General features: G+C 40.8%; 1 protein-coding gene across 2 annotated transcripts; it reads right to left on the reverse strand.

Moving 5' to 3' along the window:
• Positions 1–822: 822 nt before the first annotated feature.
• Positions 823–20,671, reverse strand: tie1 (tyrosine kinase with immunoglobulin-like and EGF-like domains 1). Of its 2 annotated transcripts, XM_023394592.2 has the most exons (24): positions 20,359–20,671; positions 18,758–19,054; positions 18,510–18,620; positions 18,174–18,329; positions 16,611–16,742; positions 14,653–14,793; positions 14,408–14,536; positions 13,988–14,133; positions 12,901–13,045; positions 12,609–12,767; positions 11,373–11,513; positions 10,188–10,490; positions 9,353–9,643; positions 8,511–8,704; positions 8,275–8,421; positions 8,097–8,160; positions 7,802–7,912; positions 5,147–5,337; positions 4,500–4,613; positions 3,897–3,967; positions 2,665–2,705; positions 2,322–2,418; positions 2,128–2,227; positions 823–1,886 (listed from the first exon to the last, which is right to left on the reverse strand). In XM_023394592.2, exons 1-24 carry the CDS (start codon positions 20,402–20,404, stop codon positions 1,815–1,817), a joined length of 3,399 nt encoding a protein of 1,132 aa, XP_023250360.1. In that variant the 5' UTR covers positions 20,405–20,671; the 3' UTR covers positions 823–1,814. The 2 variants fall into 2 exon arrangements, with proteins under 2 accessions (XP_023250360.1, XP_023250361.1); XM_023394593.2 differs by lacking the exon at positions 10,188–10,490 and having other exon boundaries at positions 20,359–20,670.
• Between the last annotated feature and the right edge of the window lie 6,964 nt (positions 20,672–27,635).

Below are 27,635 nucleotides of genomic sequence, written 5' to 3' on the forward strand. Positions count from 1 at the left end.
GTTGTTGGCGACAACAGCAAGTAAGGAAACACAAGCTAAAGCTAGTTGTAGCTACATGTTGCTATAACAACCACGCAGATTGACTTCCTCTATGGATCAGCCGTGAAAGTTATCGGGAAAGGTAGCAAGCTATAAACTTTCATCCACTAACTTTTATACTAATATTAATATCAGTCTGTGTTGAAAGTATTTTAGAGTGGTGTTGTTTCAACTCGATGGTCATTTTGGAGGCTGCAGTTTGTGGTGTCGTTGAATTGTATTAATATGGACATGTGTTTCTATTATTTTGTCCACCCATAACAATGAGGGTACAATAAATTGAAGAAACACCTGTCTGTATGATGCAGTACAGTTCAACAGTTCCTCCAAAATGACCATAAAGTTGAATCAACACCTCTAACCAACCATCATGAAATTACTAGTTATTGCAGGACCGTTCTGACTACATCGGTTTTTGCTTAGTGTAGGTTTTCGGACATGGGAGTAAAAATAATTTCATGGCGCACTTGTTCCCTTATTACAAATGTGTGTTGTATTACCGGTGTCTGTGTGCAGGAGTCATCAGGAAGCTGGCCCACTGAGACCATGTGTGACAGACAGTTCTAAGCCTGCGGTTAGTTTGTGGAGGAAACTCAGTGACAGATCAGCTCAGTGCAGCAGGAGAGATCAGTGTTTCTGAACTCTCCAAGGACACTTTGGCCCCCAGTAGCCTGGCCTGCGGTTTCCCACCATGCTCACTAGTGAGCAGGTCAACAACGACAACAACAACAACAACCTCAAAACACAACACAGTAATCCTTGCCAAAATCATTGTCATCAGTGTAAACTTTCTATTTGTGTTGATGAGTCCAGTCATCACACAAAAGCTTTATTCAAGGAACCAGTTAATTAAAACATACTGTACATTCTTATTTGGTGGATACATACCATACATTGCGTAAGGGTGCATAGTGTTAAAGGTAAACTATAATGGTGGTAGCTGGTAAAGAGGCTGTGCATCAGCTCTTTATTAGTAGCATTTTCCAGACAACTACTATTTGTGGTGGAGCTTTGCATCCAACACACTGAGCATCTATTATGGTTGCAGTTATATTAGTCTGTAATTCTGACTACATTCAAATAGGAGGCTTTGATACATGTGTTCTTAAAAAAAAGAGACAAACTATATACAGTAGTAGTTACATTCACATGGCAGTGATAGGCAAACACTAAAAGACAGATTGCATGAGTGAGGCTGGTTTTAAGTGCTACATTGAATGTCTTTCGTCCGTTTCTAACAGTCTAAGAACCTGAATGTTTGTGATCCACACTGTGCCTTTTAATTTCATCTTCATGAAAAGATTCCCTTCTCCATTTAGAGTAATAGAGAGAAAATAAAGTCCAGCGTCGACACCCCACAGACCCTGTGGTGTTTCAGCAAGTCACATAGCTCCTTATTTGCCACTTCCCCTCAACACTCAGAGAAAAGGGTCCAGCATTGTAACCTTTGTTACAGCAAGAGGTACAATGTTGTGTCTTTTTTTCTTGGAATGGTTTGTAATGGCAAGGGGTTAGCATTTCCCAAAAAGTAAGTAGCAATTGCATCTCTCCATCCCAGCCCAGCGATACTCCACATCTCCACATCACGTCTGATATCACAGCACTCTACACAGTGTCCTTTCACAGTCCTCCATCTATAGCTGGGTGGTTTTGGAACAGTGCCGGGTCCTCCTGTCTCGACGTTGAGCAGCAGGGAGGTGGCAGTAACGTGGCGACCGTCCTCGGGACTTCTTCCTGGGGCTACGTGGCATGCTAGGGTCTGGGGGGGCTGGTAGTCAGGCCTCCTCAGCTGTGGCGTCTATTCCAGCGTAGGTGAAGTTCTCAAAGAGGGCCATATTCACATAAGCCTGGAAGATGGAGAGGAAGCTTGTGGTTATAGATTTTAAAAATGAACAGAAACAAAAGGATAAGGAAAGGGAATTTCATACTACAGAAATATCAACAAACTGGTGCCAAAATGGCTGCAAACCTACTGATGTGTCAGTAGCAATGGGGTAACCATCTTGGAATAATGTTGCACCAAATGGCAACAACAGGACATTGTCCTATTCTTCCCTGTTTGCAAGCATGGTGTGAATGTAGCATTACCTTCCTGGCCTCCTGCATCCTGTTGAGCTGGACAGAGATTTGGGAGAAGGGGGGTCTCTCATAAGTCCGATCCCTCCAGCACTGCTTCATCAGCTCATAGCTGGAAAGAGCGAGAAACATACATGAATATGGTAAAATAGAGGAAAGAAAAACAGAATAAGCTAATCATTAGCAACAAAAGTCTGAACACTTACACCTCATTATCACAGTTTTTGGGTTTCTCCATCCTGTATCCTTGTGGCAATTTTTCATAAAGTTCTGCACATGTCATCCCACAATATGGCGTGCCACCTGAGACACACACACAAACAAGAAGAGGAGAAAAACAGTTTATGATCATGTTGATGATGGTGATTGTGGGTAAGGCAGTGATAAGGATCGTAACTATCATCATCAATCCAAACACAGGAACAACAGCACAATGTAGATATGATCACTCACACACACGAAAAAAGCAAGATCTCCTGAAATCTTAAGAACTACTCAACTGTTTAGCAAATACTGAAATAATCACTTATATACTATATACTCACTTACCTAAACTCACAATTTCCCAGAGGAGAACACCAAATGACCACCTGGGAGAGGGGATAAAAAGATGAGACAGAAATGTCAGTAAACTAGGAAAGACATACAGTTAAAAAACATAAGAATTTTATAATAACTGACTTGAATGTCTTGGGGAGTATATTTGTTGATCATTGGTTATAATGTAAAAAATTTAAACCTAATAATAGCATTATGAAGCTAAAAAAAGCTGTTGTGTATAAAATGTCCTGACTTTCATGATTTTACATTGCATTGCATAGGTAAAATGCATGATGCCATTTGAGCATTTAAATAATCAAGTTTTATTTTAACGGTGAAAATGACTTCTCAGTGTTGGCCCGTAACCTGTTGAAGAACCATTGAGTTTCTCAACATCATAAAACCCCCCATCTCTCCTGCAATCTGATTAGCAACTGAATTCAAGAGAAACCAAACCAATTCACACGTCACAATACTGTGCGGTAGATCTTATGAGCAGACAAGCACTGTTTGTGCTGACTGCCTGGCCCCTTGGTCCTTGTTTAAGTCTTCTCTTCTGTGCACTACATTTCACCCTGTCTCCCATCTTGTTCTCTGTATCACCCTCACACTCTCTCTTATTAATCTTCACAAATCTCTCTGACCCTACAGCCAGCCTTCAAACTTCTTCCGTTAGCTGTCCCACGCTCTTCTAGCTTGCTCTCCGCTGTGTATAAATAGGCTCCAGTTGACAGACCAACGTCTCAGTCTGTCTGCTTAGTCGTACCCAAGGCTTCCTGGTTGTGCTTATCAGTTACACAGCACACTATTATCACTCTACCAGTGACAGAGGGATGATTTGTTGTTTTCTGTGGCAGGCGCTTTGTAGTGCACATAATAGAAACTTCACTAGGGGGTGAAATAATTTTAATAAGGTTCCTGTAAAGCTACAGAAGAAATGAGAGGGACAGATCACAATTATAAGATCTTGATTAGAAACTGACATAACACATTAGCTATCTACTTCAGGAAGTGTTCATTAACCACTTAACCAATGTTTTCAACATCTGCCATGTTGCCTGCCATGCTTCTCATTTCACCCATAAAGTTCTCAGAAATCGTTTTTCGATGCTGGTGCAGCTGTTTCAGATAACGTTAAAACACTTGAGATGTTGAAGCGCCTTCTGTCATAAACGTGACCCTGAAGAACTCCGCCTGTTGCAGTAAGTTAAATGTTGGTTCAACACATGAATGTAACTCACACATCACTCTTGGTTGTATACACGCTGTAGTTCAGGGATTCGATGGCCATCCAGCGCACAGGCAGCCTCCCCTGAAAGCCAAACAAACATGTCAAACCTTCTGCTGTGTGATGACGTGCAGCATCAAAAATATAATATAAAAATAAAAAATAAAAATATAAAGTATACTTAAATCTGTATTATAAAATGGCAGATGTTTGCTGTGGTGCCACAAGCTGATGCTGGAGATCCTGTTAGAGCAAAGTAGTGAACGGCTGTGCCACCATTACACACTGCTCTCTACAGGTGATTTGTTTAGTTGAAAAACCTGAACACAAACCCGCTGGGCTATTTCAATGCGTCTGATTTGATCTGGAGCTTTAAGAATAATAGACTTTTTAATAAAGACAAAGAACATAACATATTACACTGTGGTGTGACAAATTTACATTATGTACAGGAATCCTCTCTTAACCATCTGCTACTATTTGTCTAACTGATCAGTCTTACTTACATGTCTTCATCATTTGAAAAAATGTTTGTACTACAACAACCAGTGTGTGGAAATATGTGGAATACAAAAATCCTTGTCTCTGTGCATCTGTGCATGAGCTCACCACTCACCATTGTCTTCTTAACGTAGACTTCCTCACCGCGGGACAGGCCGAAGTCTGCTATCTTTGCCACGAGGTTGTCTCCTACAAGAACATTCCTTGCTGCCAAATCCCTGTGAATGAACTAATGAGAGTGGAGAGAAGGAGGGTCATTATTACTAGTAATAATGCCAGGCCTGATGCAAAAAGCCTTCATGATTATATATATTACATATTATATATGTCTGAACAGGAAATTACATTTTTGTAGCAATCTTTTGTTTGATTGAAAGTATAGCTTGTTCCTAAGATGTTTGTTTGTTTTGGCAATAATAATATAATATCTGGGTCTAGATGATTTAGATGATTCTACAATGAGTTATAAATGTATAATTACTTTTATTGCATTATTATACTTCTGCCCCATTGGAAGGCCACTTATCATTACATTTTCACAAGTTATTTATTGACATTATCAACTTCAACCGTCATAGGGGAAGTTGATGAAAAGCCTGTACTGAGAAACTTAAAAACAGAGATAAGATCATTGCGCACACACGCACACACGCACACACACACACACACACGCACGCACACACACGCACACACACACACGCACACACACACACACACCCAAATACACAAGCACCCACCCACACACACTCTTTCACCTCCTACCTGTTTATCACTTAGGTAATGCATCCCAGTGGACACGTCGACAGCAAACTGCAGCAGCTGTTGGGAGGTGAGGGTGGAGGCAGTTCCGTGCTCTTTTGCAAAGGCAGGGTCGGTCTCCAGCACTCGACTCTTCCTCAGAAAGTCGAGGAGGTTACCGTAGGGAGCATATTCGATGGCTATGTACAGGTAACCTGGAGAAGACAGAGGGACAGGTGTTGCTGTTTACCATATTCTCTATATGGACATTGTATCCCTCTGATCTGAACATCAGGTATCATCATCATTAAAAAGGTCCCGGCTCCTGCTAATAAACATTTTATCTTCTTTCTGTCCGAGCTGCTAGCAGTTCAGCCAAACCATCACAATGGGAATGTCTTCTTCTTCCAGGACCTTGGCTGGCCTGCCTGAAATAGCCCGGGAAGAGACCCAGCTACACCTGTTAAGAGGCTTGGCCTTCAGCAGTTCTGTCTTGACACGGACAGAGGTAGACCAGACCTGTCATGAAATCCTCACAGCACTCAACCAGATGGCTGAGGCTTTGTTAATAGATGTCAGCTTCCAGCCAAAGCCAGAGTTCCTACAGGTCATGAGACAGTTGTGCTTGTTGGAGGGTTCTCATGTTGATTTCCCCAGAATCAGGCAGAGTCCTGACACAATTAGTTAGTATATTGTATGTGCAAGGAAAGAATAACAGGGACATGGACAAACTGGTCAAAGAACTGGAACCTAATACAATTATGTACTTTGAGAGCTACAGGAGGTTATGTCAATCAGGACATGCTGTGTTTCCTGCAGTAAACGTTTTCCAAAATAATTTCTTTGCTAAAATTAAACAGTGACAGGCACATTTACTAATATCCAGTGCAATGAAAAAGTAAATGGATTTTCTTCTCTTACAAATGAGAGAATACACAGTTTTTTCAGTGTCTAAATTACTTTTTTCTACATGAAAAGACCAAGGTCTTGAGATCAGTAAAAGTTTTGTGCTATAGTAGCTGATCCAAAGTCTGTTGCCTGTTTTGTTTCAGTCTTTATCTCCCCATTGACATTTGAGTATCTATCAAATATCTGCTGTGTTCATTATCTTCTCCTGTCCTGAGGTCCCCCTGAAAACACCAAATCTTTCACAATGTTGATATCTAAACAGTGAATCTGTTCCAGATCTCTGTAAGATGAGAAAGTGCATGAGAAGCAAACAAAACCATATATCTCTCTTTTTTTTGACAGATACTCAGAGGATCGAATGAATAAAAACCTGAAATCAAAAAAATGTGAAGTAGAAAACTCTTAAATGCCAAAAACAGCAATTGAGTAACAGCTTGTATTATCACCGTAAGCCAGTGACTTTTTCTGTTGCAATAAAAGACTTTAACAGTTTCTCCCATAGGAATTACCCTACACAAAGAGAGAGGCAGGACAGCGAGACCACATGCAAATTGTATTTAGTGCTCTCTTCTTGATCGCTTTCCTTCTTTCTTTTCTTACTTTCTTCCATTTTAACCTGCTTCCTTTCCTCCCTCCACAGCTCATTCCTTTCCCTCTTACCCTCCTACCTCTTTCCTTTATACTGCATCTCCTACACCTACACACACACACACACAAACACACACACACACACACACACACATATATATAGGGTATATATGTATGTATATTCATATGGGTATGTTCATGATTGTTAAAACTATGTTGATCACAAGCATTGGGTTTTTTAAGGTGGTATATATATATTTTTGTGCTTGAATCATTGATGTAAAGAAGTGAACCTGTGTTGAACAACAGATGTAAACTCAGCAGACTGATGGTCTTCAGAGTTGACTGCTACTTGAGAACGAGGGGAGACACACTGAATTACTCAGGTGTTTGCTTTTCAAGACTGATTTGGTTTTGTAATATCCTCGCTGATGTACTTTCCATACTGGACTTCCTCTCTCATGTGGTATCAATCTTTGATCAAACACGAGCAATTCAATTATTCACTGTAAAACCATCGGCCATGTAGCTGGAGGAAACTGATACTTCTTGGTAAGATCTGGGGCCAAGGAAACCTTATACAAATACATAAATACATGCCACAGCAGTTTGGTTATGAGGCGAATGGACAAATCAAACAAATGTGATTGTGGAAAATGCTTCTGGCAGACAGGGACTATTTAAGTTGGACACATTCGGGGGATTTCCAGGTGCAGATGACATAGGGTCAGATGGGATGGGAGTATCTGTTTGGCTCTCAAGTGGGAAGAATTTAACCTGCTGTGCAGTGCTACATAGTGGGGAGTAATTAGCTGCATAAGGATAGATAAAACTCAGATCTGCTCAGGATATTGTATTGTGTATATTGAAGTGCTTCGTAAAGCCAATACTGACATACAGTACTGTACACTCCAGAATAAATGGAAAAGGTATGTTAGATCTCTACATTTCTCCAAATGCATTTTCATCCATCAGATGGCTAACGAAATATATTGTAATTATAAGGCCTGGACACTAGACTGCGGTAACATACATACAGCCTAGACAGCTATTTGTGTGACTTGTGAACCACTATCCCTGTCATAAACAGTGATGCCAATCATACCAATCAATGTTTCATTAAAACCCAAAAATTGAAAGCATGTCAATTTCCTCCACAGCCACTAGGTGTCACTAACTCACCTCTGTTCTCACAGGCTCCGATGAGGTTGATGATGTTGGGATGCTGGCCTAGTTTACACAGCACCTCCAGCTCCCCTGCAAAGTCTCTGTGGTCATTCTCTGAGGCAAACTCTGCAGGAAGATCAGCACAAACAGCACTGTTAGACAAAGCAGCTTCAGCCGGCGTCTTTGAAATGAAATGTTCACGTCAGTCAGAGAATGCACTGCACTGGGATTATATCTGCCCTGCGTGTCAGTGTGTTTGTGTGTGATATAAATGTTTGTGAGTTCTTGCATGAATGTGTCCAAGAATTACCTTTCAGCATCTTGATCGCTGCACTCATCTTGTTGCCGTCTTTCTTGATCATGGCTTTGATCACCTGGTTTAAAAAACTGTTGTTAGCTTAAATGTTTGACCCCTTGCATTAAAGAATGGTACACACCACAAGAGAAACATTTCAAATTTTCAGCAAGTACATTAAGAGTCTAAACACCTGGCCGAAGTTGCCCTCTCCGATGACATCTTCAAACTTAATGTCCTCCCACTCGAGGATCGGATAGGTGAGGGGCTCTGGGGTGGGCTTGGGCCTCCGTGTCAGGGTCAGAGTTCCTGAGTTAAACTGCAGAATAGTCTCTTCACCCTTGGGGATATAAACAGTCTTAAGCACCGTAGTAAATACAAATATATTAAAGTAGGATTTTCAAACACAAAAAAAAGAGGTATTCTTACTGATCCAGACTGGTAGGTGAATGTGCGTCGACGGTTGAGCAGCGTCTTGCGAATGAAGAAAAGAGCCAGCAGTGCCAACAGGATAGTCACACAGGTGACGGTCACCGAGCCCACCACTGCCACCAGCAGCTGGTAACTGTCCCCAGGGGACCTCCCAGCCACACCCTGGGTGGTCGGGGTTGAACTCTGCAGGCCTTTTTTTAGCAGAGGAGAAGAGATGGAAAGAGAGGAGGGAGGGGGAGGGTTTAAGATGGAGAGAAAAACAAGTAGAGGCATGGAGATGATTTTCAGACAGTGGAGATAAATAGACTGTTCGATGAGATTTATTATTATCATGAGTAAATCCTTGTCTCTTTGTGGGTGGTCCTGTTCAGCACCACCTGGGAAAAGCATAACATTGACCTCAAGTACAGTAGTTTAGAGATTTTCCACTGGGATCTATTTTTAGGTTGTTAAATTAATTTAACAAGAAACCATGGAAAGCCCTTAATTTTTGTCAGTATGGCGAACTACTTAATCATTCCTTTTGAAAAGATTACCAATTCAATTTTACTGTACTGCTGCTCTCGTGTGTCAGCCCAGAGAGAAAAGACTTGCAAAAAGGTTTCCTCAAACCTTTCTGGCCTCACATCCCATATTTAATTTACAAATATCTTATAAATATAAAGTTGTCATGTGAATTTCAATGGTCTACTTTTGAATTCATCTTTCAAGAGCATGTGTGGGGCTCCAAATGTGTGGGAAAGAAATCATCATTCTTTTCGTTATATGTCAGTTTACAGTGTACCAGCTGTAGTAATGCTGGATGAAGGTGGGCAAGCAGACAGCAAACTCCTACTCACCATCCCCTTGTGTCATCGCCTGAACAACCTTGCTCCACTCTCCCGGCACTTTGGAGAAAGCCCTCACTCTGAATTGGTAGAGTGTGCTGCCGTTCAGCGCTGTCACATCTTTGGTGGTCTTGTTCCCATCGTCTATATCCACCCAAGGGTGAGGGCTCCCCTGGCCGACTGGCTGGTACTCGATGGTGTATTTAATGATGCCTCCGTTGGGATCTTCGGGGGGCTGCCACCTCACCTGAATGGCTGACACGGACAGGGGCAGGGCCTGGACGTTGCGTGGGGACGATGGGCCTGAGGCACACAGAGATTATCATTGTTAGGGTCGTCAACAGTGATTCTGTCGCCTGATATTCTGAAAGGGAAATTGATGCTCCAATCAAAGGCTTTGGGAGGGCTTTAGTATCAAAGACTAGGGTTTAAAAGCCTTCATTCTGTTGGATGGATCTGTTTCTAACCAGTTGATCCCCTCTGACTACAAACTAGACCTGATTATGCCTTGACAATTAACAATCTGCTGCTAAACTTTTCCCCAATTCACATAAAGCAATTCACACAAAGTTTGTGGGCGGAGAGAGAGAGTCACCAAGCATGAACCAATCATACTCTTTTCCCCAGTGTTTAAAGAGAATCTAAGAATCTCTTTAACTTGCTGTTTACCATTGAAAGCTAAGATATCACTTGAGCCTATAAAACTGTATATGGGTTATCACATTATGCCCCATGTGTTGCCACAAACCACTGTAAATACATTATAACTTGCTTTAAAAATCTTGCGACATTTAAAAGGGTGATCCATTGCAGCTTGTTCCTAACCACCAGCAGAGGCTTTAGTTACCCTGGCTGTTGATGTGGAAGTAGTAGGGACTGGACAGCGGCCCCTGGCTGCCACAGTTGATGAGCTGCACCACCACCATGTAGTCTTTCTGGTACTCCAGGTTGTGGAACTTGGTGGAAAGCACATTGAGCAGCGTGGTCACCTCCAGCAGTTTCTCATTGTAGGGCGATGGCCCGAAGAGCTGCACTAAAAAGCCAGTGGCTGTGCCAGCATTAATGCCATTGATGGTGGGCAGTCGCCAGCGTACAGTGGCATTGCGGCCTTCCAGCGAACTGCTGTCAATCTCAGGTTGAACTGTGGGCTCTGCAGTGACAGAGAACACACGATGAGCTGAGGGGACTAACAGCTCCTTGTTTATTTCTCCTCATTCCATCAGTCATTCATTTTGTTTTGTTTCACTTATTTCGAATTGAACTGAATTTGAATTAAACTTGCCATTCCTTGTTGATCTCTTAAACTGGTCTGTGATCCTTTTCAAGGTGCATACCACATGACCGCAAAATCCTCGGTTCGATTCCAGCACAGGGACCTTTGTTGCATGTCATAGCCCCCCTCTCTTTCCCCATGTTGATACTATTAAAGATAGTTTGTGCTTGTGCAAGAGAACAATGTTCCCTTGTAGCAAATAAAATTTGTTCCATTTTACACATGGACCTAATCACATATTGCCAAAGCATCAAACAAAACTTTGTACTGTTACACTGCAAAACAGACACTTTTCTATTTAGGTTTTTCCCTCATCATTCCTGTACTCACACTCTCAGACATGATCTCTCCCTTTGCACCACAAACATTGAGGAATAAAATCCTGCTCTCTGGCATTTGAAAACAGGTTGTTTGTGCTTCCTAGACTTGAACCCACAGGGTCTTTATTTTATTTTAGCAAAGAAGTGGCCACAGATAATTTGAGTGCACTGGCATCCTTCTATATTTGCCTGAGACTTGAGTTACCAGGACAGATATCCTAACTGGGGAAAAGACAACTGGCTCCTTTAGGCATGGGAAAAGCATGGGAAATTATGAGAATTTACCATTACTCTAACCAGACACAATATAATTATGATTGCTTAAGTTCTGTGGTCACGACTTTAGGCCTTTGCTCCCAGGGAAGACTTTCCAGATAAATATACTCACGTACAATATTTGTGTGTTGAACTGGACAGCCCAGTTGTATGTGGGTCTTACCGGGACAATCAGTCTCCATGATGGCCTCTGGCCCTGGGTCCCCCTCTCCTCCTTCCCCAGGACGGCTCAGCTGGACACGGACACGGTAGCGTTTGGAAGGCTCCAAGTTCATCAGCGTGATTGGCTCCTTGTCACTGTAGACTGGAATAAAGTGGGTGTAGGATTAGCTGATTAGATTAGATTCACAGTCACATTTTTACAGTAACATTTCCCTTAAAACATGCACGTAACTGTCTGAGTGACAGGTTTCATTGTTCATTTTTTACGTTTCATATGTTCTTATTTCATAAATTCATAAGGTAATTAAAATAGATTAAAACCCAATAAATGTGATATTAAAAGGGCAACATGGATAAAATTTTTGTTTAAAAATATACCAGTTTAAAATAATTTTTGGTCATACATTAGATGCCCTTCGTGTAATATTTTGTTCTATTTTGAAGAGTAAGAGTCAAATGATCAGAATTAAACTTAGTGTATGACGAGGGCATTGTGGATCAGAACACCATGGTGGCAGAGGAGGAATATACAGCTCCAAATTTATACTTTTCTGCACATGCTTGAAGAGGCCCACACGGTAATTGTATTTGATTTATATTTGTGTATTATGTCGTTAACATGCTTATATATGGACATTAACGAGAATTTGAAACAATGGAGACGTGTGTTTCAACTTTTATGGGTTTTTTTTTTTTTTGTTGTAGTTTTCACGGCGTCTTCTGATGTTGTCGAGAGGGGGAGATAAAATAAATGTTGAAAAGACATCTGTATGAAGCGTGGCCATCATTGTTGAACCAGTGTAGCTACAATTCATCTATAATATCTTTATATGATGAGTTGTTTTAGGGAGAAAAATGGATGGAGCTCTGTTGGATGTAATGTGCGCTCTTTGAGAAGATCTTTTTGTTTACATAACCTGCAGTGCGTTGCAAAAGAAACATGGGTAGGTTGTTTCCTATAAGTATGATTTATTTTGCTCTGTCTCTGCCAGCTTATCCATTTAGAATGTGTTTTACTATGAATTTGAGCAATGCTTTGTTGCGCTCTCTAAACATGGATAATACATTATAACCTTGGCTGATCTTACAGTGTGTTGAAATTGTGGTGATGACTAGTTGCTGAAATGTTTGCTTTTGCTGCTGCTGAGCAATGAAATAAAAGTCAAAAATAATCTTCTGATGATGCTGCTTTCTGAGATAAAGGATGACTGAATGAACCATAACTCCGCCTGCTCACCTATGATGGAAGACCAAGAGCCTCTGTTGTCCAAAGGCTTGTAGAGGACCTTGGTGGAGACAATGGGGCCGTCTCCTCGGTGGGAGTCCACTGGCATCACTATCAGCTGCTTACTCCTCTTTACCAGCAGTCTGGGGGCAGTAGTGGGCACGGGGGGCTCTGAGTGGACACAAATTTCACTCACAAATTTGAGATCTTTATTGCAGTAGTATGCAGTGACAGCCTACAAAAAAATCACAATAATGACAGTGTCTTTTCCTCTCTGTATTAGTTCAGATCTTCTCAGACTGACCTTTGATGGTGAGGTTGAACTTGCGGGAGTCCTGGCCTCCATTGGTGTAAACCCTGCACTCCCACAAACCACTTTGCTGAGCACTCAGACGATGGATCTCAAACAGGGCTGTACTCTTATTTGATTCTATGACGGTCTGGGACGCCTGAGGGTAAAATACATAACACACAATAGCAAAGCAATGCACGATGAAAAGCACATTTCCATTTCCTGTGCCTATTTTTACTCTTGCTTGGATTTCATGTTAAGAATGTCTTCACTATGAGAAATGTCTTTGTTCCTGAGGGAAATGCTGGCGCAGGTCTTTATCAGATTATTTCAATTATCAAGGAAACAGCACAAAAAGAATAAAACAAAAACTGAACATGTCACTTATAGACCACACGTGGTAACTGCTGCACTGTAGAGTGATACAGCCTTATCTGGTCAGGCCATTGTGTTGTTGACTTCCTCAGATCTGAACGTAACCTTGTAAACATCAGTTCAGACTTAAAGGCACAGTGCAATTTAACAATTCATTTAACATGTCTCATTACGTGACAAACTTGGTAGAGATCCAGAAGCTGCTTTATTGACTTGATTTTTCTCACTTGAAGGATATGGTTTGACAATTCATTTTCTTACTGAGAGTCAGACGAGAAGATCAATATCACTCTCCAGTCTGTTGCGTTTAGGTATGGTGCTAGAGCCTGGAGATGTTTAGATTATGTTTCTATGGCAGGATTTGTGTCAGTAAACTTTTGACAGAGCCCCACTTGCTGCTTCCTCCCGCTTCCTCCTCTTTCCAGTCTTTATGCTAAGCTAAGCTAACCATCTCCCTGCTCCACCTTCACAGATAACAATTAGTATCTGTCTTCTCATCTAACTCCTGGCAAGAAAATAAAATAGTGTATTTCCCGAAATGGAAAAATATTCTTTTAACTGGCATTTTGAAACTGTATTTGGCTCTGTTACAATTACACAACATACACCTCAACCTCAACATAAGTTTTATCCAGCCTGTGCTTTTTTGTTTATTTTTATTCAGACTTACTGTAAGTCACAGTATCTTGGCAGGAGTGTTGTAAGCAACAGCTGGTCCTCCTACCTTGAGCACAGTGCTGTCCAACTTTCGCAGCTCAATGCTATTGTGGTTGGGCAGGGGGTTTCCTGTGGCTGAGCAAAGGATCTTGGGGTTGGAGTTGAGATTCAACTCCAAATTACTAGCCAGGTCCAAGATCTGGGGAGCCCGGTCTGAACAAGGAGAAGTGCACACAGTAAGAAAAGACAAGGAGGAGAGGGATAAAGCAGTAGAGGAGAGAGATCACTTGGCTTATGTTTAGCTTGTACATGAAGAAATACGATACACAACTTGACTGTTTCAGGTGCTGGCACATCGACATTTTCCCAGACGAGCTTGTCTGGAGAAATGTTGGTTTAATTAAAGTGATATATCTCACAGAGGAAGCAGAGCTTAAGGAAGAAATGGAGAAAATAAAAGGATTAATATGATTGTGAAAATACCTACCAGACTTCTTGCAGTTCTGTCCTCTCCACCCTGTGGGACACTGGCATCCACTGAAACGGTTACAAACGCCTCCATTCTGGCATTTACAGCTCAGCCTGCAGTCTGGTCCATACATGTCTTTATCACAGGCTGACAAGAGAAAACAGAAAACTATACTGCACACGATGACACACAAAAGGATAAAAGTGAATATAATTTTAATTTTTAAAAAATTACTGGAACAAATGAACTGATGTAGGGCTTACCCTTCTCACAGCGGCTGCCAAACCAGCCGCTGGCACAAGAACAGCCATAAGGATCTGGTAGGCAGAAACGAAGCCCCTTGCAGTTCAGCTCAGAGCCACATGACTCCTGGCAGTTTTGACCAAACATTCCTTCTCTGCAGGCTGCAAGCCATCAGAGAAAGATAAATTCACAAATGTGTTTATTTAAATTCCTTGCGTTTCACTGGATCATGCCTCAACCTGCCTTTCAAAACACCACAGAGGACTGTGTAACCAGTTTGCCAATGCTCTAATCTGTAATCCCTTAGATTTTGATTTCAGTGTTATATCTGATTACGTTATTTGCATACAGTTTGGAAAATGAGCCCAGTTGGTTACTAATATACAGTTCATTGACAGTATGATGATGTCAGACCAAGATCTGTAGAATCTGGCCAAACCTGGCAGATCACAGCAATAATTTACATATACATATATATATATATATATATATATATATATATATATTTATATCTTTACTATAAAGACTAAGCTGGCCACACCTACAAATAACTGGGTTTAACTGGCACAGTGCTGGGTTAACTTTACCTAATGCCCATTGGTAGAAAACCATTGCGTAACCAATCGGACCTGAGATGGATTGTTTTGATGCAGTGTTATTTTATTGGGTTATTTACCCAAACTATAAACTGTTATAATGTTTTAAATTTACATGTTACTATTAATGATTGTTAATAATATGTCTTTGAAATTTTGGATGCGCATCATTTTATACAACTAACAATACATTTATGAAAGCTCTAAGTCAAACTTGAGCTTGTGTTTAAAACTGGGTCAAAATTACTTTATTTTGGTGACCCAATGGTTTTCTATCTATGGGTAGTGGGTAGAGATTACCCACTGTTACATAGGTGCTTAATGACCCAATTGTGTCAGTTTTACCCACTTATATTAGTGTGCACTGACACTGTGCCCTTCTGCATGTATTTTGTGATGTGATTTTTAGTAGACTCCTTGTTCAAAATGTCTCTCATCTACACATGAAATTGCTTATCTGGAAAAACAGACGAACCCTGTGCTCTGCAGAAGAATTGAAGTAGGAATACTGAATGAATTTGAATGAGGCGACCTCAAACCTAATACTCAATACATATTTCAGAAACAAGATTCATGGATATTTGCACATCGATGTGTGAGCGGATGTGTCACAAAGAATTGTCCATGTTGCTGAATCTTATTTGCACCTGTTTAACCGACCACTTACCATCACAGGTTAGACAGTGCAGCTAATGCCACAGCCTCTAAAGCAGCAGTCCTTCTAATGCTCTGCTGGATTCCAGTTCAGCAAAATCTGCAACTGCATGTAATTTCTTTCTCTCAAAACTCACAGCTGTTCTCTCAAAATATAAGGGACTGCAATATCGTTCAGTCTGTTCAAAGCTTTGGTCCAAACTGAAACATCGTGTCGAATAGGGAAACAATTGTCTTGAATTTTTTTTTGTTTGTTTTTACAGATATTTATATTCCCAGGGAAATTAATCCTTCTGACTTTGATGATCCCCTGATGTTTCCTCTAATGCCACCATGAGCCTGATGTTTGTGATTTAGAGCAAAATAATATGACAACTAAAGGATGGATTACCCATGAAATTATCTACAGTTGGTCCCTAGAGGATAAACTGTGATCTCTTTGGTGATCCACTGACATTTCATCTAGCCGCCTCATCAGGTCCCAATTTTAAGTACAGCCTCACAGAGCTGTTGGCATGGCTGGAGATTCTTGTTTGGTGCAGTTCATGTGTAGGAGTCAGGCATTTCTAGCGTATGGAGGATAACTATGTACAATACAGTGTAGAGCATATAGCCTTACTCCTCATATAGGTTACCATGTACTCTGAGTGTGAAAAACTGCATTCTCTGTTTCTGTTTCACTCACTCTGTCATTAACACACACAAATTGCATTGAGTACAGTACGGACCTGTCTCACAACGAGTTCCCATGAATCCTGGAGGGCAGACACAGTCTCCATCCGCATCGTGACACAGTCCTCCATTTAGACACTCGGGACAGTCCTGATTACAGTAAGGACCCCACTTGTTACTGGGACAGTCTGCAGAGAAACAGAGTTTTCTTTCCTGAGAGCAGCATAAAATGTGTGTAAAGTGTAAGCTACAATGTCTTCAAATACATATACAATTCAGATGTGCTATGTCTTTTGTGTATTTGTATTAGATTTTAGATATTTCTTCAAGCCCAGATGGTCTGTTTATATCATTAAACAAACTTGCAATGAAAAAAAGACATGGAATTACAGTGAATCCTGGTATCATAGTAGAAGAAAACCACTGCCTCTGGTAGAAAGACAGAGTGTGGGAAACAGGCAAAGCTCAAGCCAGAGCAGGTGGAGGGTGGAGATGGTGTTGATACTGCTGATGTCTCTTTATAAAACTGAAGAACAGGAAATTGAGCAAATACATGCACTGTAAAGTATCTCACCAAGAAAGTGCAGATGTAACCCACTGTGATTTCACAGTTATTAAATGTCATATTCAAGCTCAGTTTCATAAACACAATATCAGCTCTCCACTGATTTTGCTGTTATCAGAGATAGTGTTAAAGGCCCCATGAAATTAAAAACACATTTTTCCCAGTTTTAATCCTGTGTTGCTGTGGGAATTTATCTCTTGTTATATATCAAACATATATCAAAAAATAATCATCATTATTTTTTTTACATGAAAATCTATGTGTTTATCTTCCTGTAAATCAGTTTCAAATGTTTGATGACTCATCTTGCACTCAAGGGTGTTCACTAAATTTGCATCAAATGAAAATTATTATTCTCAAATTTTTTTTGTCCTTCCCCCTACCTATAAATTCTGGCAGTCATCGCCACCACCAATGAGCTAGCTAGCTAATATGAGCTAACATTGTGTTTTCGGTTGAGCTGACTCCCGCAATCTTTCTCCCTTTCCTTCTAACCCTTGGTGAAGAAGAAAATGGCCGGAGTTCACACATTTTGAAGAAGTGCGACTTTGTGTGAACTCACGGAAACGTTACAGGCACTTTTCAGAGGACTCCTTCCTCAATAAGGCAAGGTACAGGAATGGCTAGCGAAACTTTCAACATTTGGAGAAATGTGCTTACTTGCTCATTTAAATGAGGCCGAACCTTCTCTGTCGTTTTTTCTCGAAAAAAAACAGTGTGGGACTACTTCTTGTCCAGGAGCAGTGACTTGTCTTATTTATTCATTTATTATGAGGCACTAACCACATGTTTATGTGGTGTCCTCCCTCTGTCTGCTGTCATTTAGATTTCAATAGAATATAAAGATAATTCAAGCTTCCTTTCTTCACTGCAACCTTCCTTTTCAATACAGCTACAGTATCTTGTTTGTGAGGTACACTGCATGGATGATTTTGCTTTGTATTTTTTGGGGGGTATTTTCTGTGGCACAATGCATGACATCTTCACTTGAAAAACGGTTGTAAAAGCCTTGGTGCAATCTGGCCCTCAGTGTGAATGTAAGAATTCAACAAACCTCGGACAATGAGCCTCATCCAGGCCCCCTGGAGCGGGCTGTCCCCCACATAGCTGGCACTGTAGATGCCTTGATTGGCAAAAGCTGCATTCTCCACTGTGAGTACAGCAGTGTGATTGTTCATATCGATCCAGTGAGTCATATAATAGTAGTTTCCTGCAAAACACACACACACAAAAACCCATTAATGGCATGGTTCCCAATGTGTTACAAAGCAGCCTTCTATCCTTATTTGTTCAATATCCTTCATTAAAAAACTATGTATGCCAGTTATTTATGGACGGTCTCTTAGCTGGATGTTAGATTTCCTGCCTTAAACTGTGTAAGATAGCTTACCGTTGTACTTCCAGGTCACATCTCTCTTTTGGGTGCTGTGTAGCTCCATGCTGAGGTGAACTGTCTCTCCTTTGTTAGCAGTCAGAGTGAGGTGAGTTGGAATAAAATTAGCTGTAAGGCCCATAGAAACACACAGTTATTAAAGATGACACACAATCACAGCTGGATGTATCAGAAAACCGTAGAGAATAAGTAATCAGGTTATGATAGGAAGTAAAAAAAACTGGTCGTATGACATCTGAACACACCTCCGCCGAAGTTGTTGATCATCGTGACCTTCTCGAGCGGGGGAACTTCCTGAGTGGATTCACAGTAGAAGATACCAATATTATCCAGGTCGCGGAAGTCTTTGACCTTCACCTCATTGTTCCTGGGTTTAGACACTTTAAAGTTTGGCTTCTTGGGGAATATGAGGATTTTGTTGTCTCTCTTGATGTCCAGCTCAACCTGGCCAGGGCTACGCTCTCCATTGATACAAGAGATGGTGAACTGATTGATGCCGTTGACCTCTGCTGTGGAGATCATGGTCAAGTCGATCACAGCATCTGTAAGACAGGTTATTAGTCTCTGTTTCTTTACTCTCTGTCATGAGGCAGAGTTGTTAGGGTCATTATGGGTTTGATTTATCACCCTACAACAGCTCTTCATAATCCTTGAGGTACGATCCACCAGATCATGAAAGTACTTTTTATCCTATTTAGGCAGGTGAATGAACAAGCCAGGAGGAGACTCATAACCCTGTGGCTCTTTGATTTTTGACTTTGATTTTCTCTGCCCTCATTGATATAAATTGCTTGGACATAATATTAGAAAACACCTCTCAGAGCGATGCAACATAATTTAACAGCATTACAAAACAACACCTCTATCTCAAAGAAAAACTGAACATTAGAACCTCCAGGCTTCATTGCAGCGTTCCTACATTTGACTCCATTAGTTTTAAGGAGATGTGCCTAATAAACTGACAACTGATTGTATATTGTTCAGTTGGCTGGAAATCATAGTCACAGCTATCTCTGTGTCTCTATGATGTGTCTTCTCACTCCTCACACAGTGACGACCAACTTTCTCAAATATCTGACGCAGGTTTCAATAGAAAGTTTCACTATCTGAAACGTGAATCAAAATGAATCCTGTTTCTAATCTCAGCTCACACACAGTGTACAGCAGCGGTTTAGCTCACGTGTTCCAGTCTAAATATGTGAAAGGTTTCATTTTTGGATTAAATGACAACTCATTTCAGACACCTGAAACAATCATAACACACAGTTGTGCTGCTGGTTATCTCTATACATAAAATACAGTGTCAAACGAGGACAGAAAAATCCTTTGTAACCCACAAGTTTCTGTCTCTTCCTCAGGTTATAATGTATCAATAATCTAGAAAAAAAAAGGTGACCCCTTTGATTCACACTATCTTATACACTGACACCTGAGAGAGTGGTTGAGCTGACCCTTGTTCATTATGTGGTTGAAATACAAACAAAAAAAGGGTCCAGGAATGTAGTTATTTGGATAAAAGTGCCAAACCCAATAATGTCAGTTTGTCCAGCATTCCTTCTCCCTGGTATTTAAGCCTCAGATCCACAGAACAATGGCAGGAAACATGGATGAGCAATTTTTTTCCCCCCTAAGGACCGTTGCTCTATACTCTAAGGGTCTTCACATCTTAACACTCACACCAACATAACTTTAACAAAATATTAATTACCTAGAATATAAAAATGAAATGGCGTACACCACGTGAGAAACTGTTCTTTCCTTATATTCAACACATTTCTCGAAAATTACAATTTTTCGCTCCGTTTAAAATCTACCCAAACTGCCTTCAAATGAAACTCCCTCTTACCTGATAAATCAATGAAGAACAATACAAACACCCACAAAATCCTCATGATATATATAATCCTCACTGGGGAAAAGTTGTGTTAGTAAATCAACTGCCAGTTCGGATTCACGGGAGAGAGCTCTACATCCAAAACGGTGACGCTGCGTCACGACGAGCGGTGCGCTTTTTTACGCATAACTCTACGAATAATCCAAAGCTCCAGTTCAGGTGTAAAATCTCTCAGGTAACGACCACAGCGGTCCTGTGTAGCTTTCAGAGACGGTGTCACTGTCAGTCAAACTGAGCACAAAGTAGGACTTGCGGTAAGGCTCAGCTTTCTCTGGGTGGGAAAGGAAGGAAGAGCGTCACCAGACAGCGGAGGACTGCTGGCGCTCCAGACCTCCCCGATCCGCTTAATGTATTTATGAGTTTAAACTTTGTCACTTTTTGTTCCAACACAACACCAGCTTCTCTCATGGTCTCTACATACAAATTTTTGTGTGTGATTGTGTAATATCTTGGGAATTTCTACTTTTATAGCAGTGAGGAATTCTATTGAGATTATTTTATTTATTTATTTTCTCTGGCACTATTACCTTATTTTTACCATGGGATGCCTAACTAACCCTAAGTAAATAAAAGTTTTGTTCTAATTTTTGTTTAATGGTCCTGAAATTGTCATGTTAGTTCTTTGTTGTAAGAAACATATTGAACACTTTTAATCTGGCAAAACATTAAGCACCAGGATTTGTGGGAAAAAAATTTTTCTACAACATGCCGATAAATATATACACCAATACTTAACATGCATTTGCTTGGCCAGGGGGCTACACTCTGCATGCCCCATGTGTCCTCCAAGGCTGACATTGCATTTTACTGCTGCAGCTGATTTTCTTTGTAGAGATAGACACCAAATGCAGCAGCAGCTGGTATCATGTTTTGCCAAATGCAACAGCTTTGTTCTCTCACTTCAATGAGTTGGTTTCAATCCCTGCAGCTTTTATGGTCACCCCTCCCCCCTTTCCCTGATGTTATAATCAGTCAGTTTCAGGAAATGATGAACAATATGTTTGTTGTGTCTGTTCCATCATTTCTGCCTCAGTCCTTAAAAAAAAAATGCTGCACTGTCCCACTTGGAAATGTCCAGTTGCAGCGACTACATGCGCCTTTTCTCATTTTCTCTACAAAAGCTGTCAGGCTGATTTGATGTTTTCTTTACATTTCCTTGCAGCTTCAGACAATCAACTTGAAGTTGACTCAACTTCTTATTGTTTGAGATTTCCTGTTTTCCATCTCAGGAGCTCACATGGTTTTCCTTAGCCTGAAAGCAATATTCGATTGTGTGCTGGATTCTCAAAAAAAAAAAAAGAATAACATAAGTTGTCTTTACAAATTGTTGACACTTGAGACACTTAAGTCTGATCTGTTTAAAAAGTAAATAGTGTCATATCTTCCCTCATAAAATAGTGACTTAATCACAAACTGAAAACCATAATCAAAGGTTCACACCATGATCCTCGATCAATTAGCTGAACTAAAAAAGAAAGAAAGAAAAGAAATCAAGTCAAAATTGAAATGGGTACACCCAGGTTGATTTTTGTTTTGACTACAAATCACAGTGTTTCCATTATGACTCTTGGCAAACAAAAGGTCTTGGCGCCCACGGTTGGCTCAGATCTGTATGATCCCTTTGACCTGTCAGTGTGGCCTGTGTAGCTCAGAAGCCAGAACAACTTCTTTTAAAAGACCCTCTTATTTCCTCTGCAAAGGCTTCAAAAACACCCAAAGAAAAGGGCCTGGACTTCACAGCGAGAACAATGATACTGAACTGTCACATGAGCCGACTGCACAGTTCTAGCTGCAGCACACGCCTGTGTACAGGATAACCCAATTCATAATATGAAACAATATGCATCAAACTGTGCTGCTGTCAAACTACTTTTGCACATTGTTCAGAACTGAATCTGAAGCAGTTTTCTGATAGTTACTGCCAGTTTTGCAGATTTGTACAGATTGCTTTTTTCACTTTGGGGAAACAAATGAAGAGGGGAGCAAAGGAAGAACTGCAAAGATAGTAAAGTGCTGTGTGTTGCAGACACACTTTGGTGGAGCCTCTATAGGAAGCCAAAAGGGAAAAGCACAAAAGGCTGGGTCAACACAGTTGCTTCAGCCTCTGGCTGCATTAAGGCTGTAAGGAGCCAGAGACTAGCGATGAGTGCTTTTGTATGAGTGTGTGTGTGCGTGTGTGTGTTTATATGTGCATGAACATGTGTCTGCATATGTGATATTTCATAAGAGTGAGAGGGAAGTAACAGACTGTATGCAAACATGTTTACTGTGTGTCCGTGTGTGTGCGTTTGTGTTTGTGTGTGTGTGTGTGTGTGTGTGTGTGTGTGTGTGTGTGTGTATTTGTGAAGGAAATTATTTTGGTGGGGTGAACATTCAGGGTGGAGGACAGTCTGTGCTCCTCAGACATTAGCCATTGTATCCAAAAGTCTTTGTTGTCCAACAGTAATTACTATGAGCTGTTTGTTGTTGGAGTGGCGGCCGCTTGCTTTAAGACACCATCTGACAAAGGTATTGCGTGGTGTGTCTGCTGGCCAATATTGCTTCCCCAGATAACAGTGCAATAAACAATGACAGGTCTTTATGCACTGTAGTGTGCTGCAACAAAGTAAGAGGATGGAGTGTTTCTTAAAGTTGAGGAGCATAACTGCTGTTCAGTGCCTTTGAATCACTGTCAGAGCAGTATGCATGCTTTTGATTGAAGTGAACCGGTGGGGAAAAGAATGCATAACTTAAAAAGCCCATATTAATGCTACCTTAAATCTCTGTGTTCTTGGTGGCAGTGGATTGTGTCATGCAATCTGCTATCTTTGGATATATATAGTCAGATATTCCATTCTTCATGACCTCATTAGAAAATTGAATCCCTCTTGTCTATCCTTGTCTGCAATGTTTTATTCTCTATCTGCTGCAACAGTTTACATTTCCACTCTATAAACTTATTTTTTCACAGACTCCATTCAGAAAAGTAATTGTGGTCGACTGAAAAGTTGTGGGGAAATGCCACCTAAATTGTGTTAAACTGTAAATTTATAGCAGACCAGCTCCCGGGCATGTTTTAGTGGTTTCTGACATTTTGTTGTGGTTGTAGAGGAGGAGGTGGTGATGGTGAGGCTGATGGGGGGTGTCTGGAAGTGAGACCTGCAACAGAGGCAGGAGGTCGCTGAGACTTTGTGAGAAAGTTTGTATTAAATTCCCATTTCCCCTCATTGTGTGGCGAGCTGGCCCAGCTCCACACGCACTGATCCTGCTGGGCCCTGGGAGCCGAAGCAACGGTGTCACTCACACCTCTCAGACCCACTACATCAACCTCTCCCCGCCCCCTGAATCCTTCCCCAACTGTGGTTACAAACCCCTGAACTCCATGCCAACTTACCCCATGTTGTTTGACAAAGGAACCCTTCCCAAGGATCTTCCCAAGACCTAGAGAGACTCGAATCATGTGTGAACTTTGAGTTTTTGAGTGTGTGAGAGAAAAATGTCTTAAGCAATAGAGTGAATGAGACGATGAAAGACACAAAGACAGATTTGCTGATAGGACATGTGTACGAGCATTATTAGCCAAATTTAAAGACCCCCATCTCACAAAGTTGGATTTCCCCGAAGATAAAAAACCATAAACCCCTGATAACTCTCCAGCACTACTTCTATGTAAGTTCTGAATGTGTTTACACTCTCACATGCTTTGTCTGTCAATTGTGTTTTACAAAAGCAAGGAGACTTTCAACACTACATGATGACAAACTGACAGGTCTACAAACTTTTATCTCAGCTACATTTCCCAATCAGCTTAGTGAACTAAGGCAGCCAGCCAATCATGTTCCAGCAGAGCTGAGCAGTGTCTGGCCCCCGGTTTTTAAAATAATAAACTTGGAGAAATTCCCATTTTACAAATATCCACATTCCCACGTGCCCTCGCCAACTCCTTCAAAGATCAGTGAATGCGCATTATATTGTACTGTGGAGTCCTTTAACTTTTAAAAGTTGGTCCATGTTCCAAAACATCCCATTCATTCCTTGCTGAGACCATGCAAGCATGAATGGGTTGAAAATAATTTGATATATCTCTCTTTTTAAATTTTAATTGGATCTATTTTCCAGAAATTGTGATAATACAAGGAATAATTTTGGGGCGTTTGAGACCCTGGTTTCCAGTTGTTCCTGGTAGATTGTGCATTTATTGACTAATAAATCAAAGTTCAAAAATGCCAAAATGAAAGTTTTGGTTAAACCTATACATCAAAAAAAGGCCCACTAATGGACACATGTTCAGCCATGTGACTGACAAGAATGTTGGTCACTCAATTTGTTCCAGACTGAAAGATCTCAACAACTACTGGATGGATTAGCCTACTATAGAATTTGGTTCAGACATTCATGGTGCCCAGCAGATAAATCCCAGTGATTGTGGTGACCCTCTGAGGAAGTTTTTTAGTTTTACGTGAAATGTCTTAACCATTAATGAACCGATTGACATGAAATTTGGTGACATTCATGTTCCTCACAGGATGACCTGTAATAACTTCTCAAGCGCTGATATCAGGTCACAATTTTAATCTGTCCAATAATTATGACCAAACACCTGTAAAACTAAAGACATTCCCATCAACCTCAGCTGTACTTTGTGTTTAGTGCTAATATTAGCATTGCTAACACCCTAAACGAAGATGGTGAACATGGTAAAAATTTAGCCTATTAAACATCAGCATATTAGTAATGTGGTTAGCATGCTAGCATGCTGACATTAGCTCAACGCGCTGCTGTGCCTAAGTACAGCCTCACAGAACCGCTAGCATGCTCGTTGGTTCTTGGTCTTGTTTAGATAAAAAGTGTCAGAACAGAACCACTGATGTAGAACTATCAGGATACGTGATGACACAGTCTAGGACTCCAACCAGATTCATGTCAGTACTAATAATCTTTAGGCAGGCAAACATACTCGGGAGATGCAGGATACTGAACCACCTCCTTGGTCAAAGGACATGAAGACAGGAATGTATTCAGTCCTCGACAAATGTTAAGCTGGTTTCCAACCTTTGTCGCATGTTGCTTCCTTTTCTCTCCCATATTTCCTGTCACTTTCCACTGTGTACTTTCTCACAAGAAGAGCTGCCATTTAAGTAACCTCAAGAGGAAAATGCCTCCCACAGATGGATTGACACTTGAAATGATGGGAAATGATTTGACAGAGGATAGAATATACAAAGTCAGCACAGCCACAGGGTGAGCAGGATGTGTACAGCTGATAAGACACACAGGGGCTGTGGACTGTGTGCTATGTGACATATCATCTTATCTCTGTAAGATGATCTCGCTCTAGAGGATATAAATATGAACTTATGCTTACAGATAAGTATGCAGACACATAAGGCCTCACCTTTTTACTACACTACACTCACACGAAAAAGAAGCAGAGTTTTGGGAGGGTGCTACAAAGTGAGTTGCTGACAGATTTTCAGTCGTCATGATTCGAATTTCAAGTTCCCCATAGACGGAGCACTTTCCTTCCATGCCTCCCATTTCCTCAGGCTCCAACAGCAATCTCACATCCCCATTAGGCTACAGCATGGTGAGTCAGGAATTACATTATGCAGACATTAACTAGCTGCTTAATTTCAAGCCATAAAATATACAGAATATCAGTTTGCAGGAAGATATTGTAGACTGACTGTTGCCAGTGTAACCACTGAACGTAGCTCACAGAACCAAGTATGAGCCTAAGTGTTAGTCTACATTACATTACTTTTACTTATTTGGCAGACGCTTTTATCCAAAGGGAGTTAAAGTGAGGGACAACACTAAAGCTTCAGAGCAGCAGGAGAGCTTGAAGTACTAAGTAAATCAAATCAAAGAGATCAGGTAAAGAAGTGCAGCGAAAGTTCATAGTAAGTACTAGTTAGGCATGTTAGGGTGTTAGAGTTGTCAGGAGAGGAGGTGCTCTCCGAGGAAGAAGTATGATCAGACATGCAAGTAGGGCATAAGGAAAATTTGCTATTCATTTGGATCATGGGCACATTGTAAAGCACTGTACAGGAATTTAGTGAAATCGACTAATCTTTTATCATTAAAATAAATGTGTATTTTAGTAATTTCAAGCTAATTAAACTTAAAATGTTCAGTTTTCATTTTCAGACCACTTCAGAACTTACAAACTTACAAATTAACATCAGCAGTGTCACTGTGTCAGGGCTCTGACCCGAACGCTTTCTCATACGAATCTGTGGTGTCTGAGTTAGTATTCAGCTGCTCTCACATACAGTGGGAGTTAATGTCTAAAGTATCCTTCAGTGCTAATGGCTCCCATGTCAATTTCTCATCTAACTCAGCAGAGGGACCACATACCTTGCTTTTCTCAAGACCTCTTGAAAAGCTACAACAATGCATGTTTTGTTAGCTGGAAAAAATAAGCTTGATATTCATCATGGAGTTTCCTCTCTGACAGACAAAAGCAATGAGCAATGAGCACTGAGCGCCATAACCACCATAGGAATGATTAACGAAGCTGAGAAAAATGACGCACGTTTACCTACCTGTCCTGACAAAAATACTGCTGGTGCTCTAAAGGCTAGTTGATCATTTTGAGACATTTATGTGTTTACATCACAGCGTGTCAATTGACAAATTTAAAACCTAAAGTTTTGAACTTTGGCTTTCAGAATTTGCAAAAACAATTACTGCTGTTTAAACCAAGGACCCTGTTTCAATCAGTACAGTAAGCTGTCTCTGCATTCAGATCTTGTATAGATCTCATACCTGTTTCTGGTTGATTTCCACTAAGGAACAAGCTATTTTTTAATGACCCTGTTTCCCAAATAAATTGTAAATATATTTATTTAATCTCTGGGTGAAGATCAGCATTTTATGGGTTATTTACTTACATGACAAGGTGTACCAACGACTGCAAAAGGGTAACATTATGTTTTAGCAGTAAGTGAAACATTTTAACTTCATCACTACATCTGATAGCGACTGTATACCTATAAATCTATAAACTCACATTTCTTACATAAAACTCGTTCCAGATTTTGTCTGAGTGTGTCTTTGTACACTATGAACAGTCACTTAGACACATGTATGCACTCTCACGGATTTGGCTGGAATAAAGCAACTGGTTCCTAACCTTTCTCTTCCTGTGTATTCAGTTCATCAGTCCCACACTGGAAAGTAAATATGGGCCAGAGCTTAGACAGAGTGACCCACCACCAACCCCAGTCCCCTAATCTGCCTCCTGA

The sequence above is a fragment of the Seriola lalandi genome, unplaced genomic scaffold, assembly GCF_002814215.2.
Source record: "Seriola lalandi dorsalis isolate HSWRI2012SDOR001 ecotype SW California unplaced genomic scaffold, Sedor1 jcf7180002054949, whole genome shotgun sequence".
Taxonomy (NCBI): Eukaryota; Metazoa; Chordata; class Actinopteri; order Carangiformes; family Carangidae; genus Seriola; species Seriola lalandi.

Excerpts from the sequence above, each read along its gene's own strand:
- tie1 (XM_023394592.2), bottom strand. The coding sequence starts at position 20,404 with ATGAGGATTTTGTGGGTGTTTGTATTGTTCTTCATTGATTTATCAG. Across the intron at positions 19,055-20,358 it reads GTTCTTCATTGATTTATCAG|ATGCTGTGATCGACTTGACC; the intron begins GTAAGAGGGAGT and ends CCTGTCTTACAG. Across the intron at positions 14,537-14,652 it reads TGGCAGCCGCTGTGAGAAGG|CCTGTGATAAAGACATGTAT; the intron begins GTAAGCCCTACA and ends TTCTCTTGTCAG.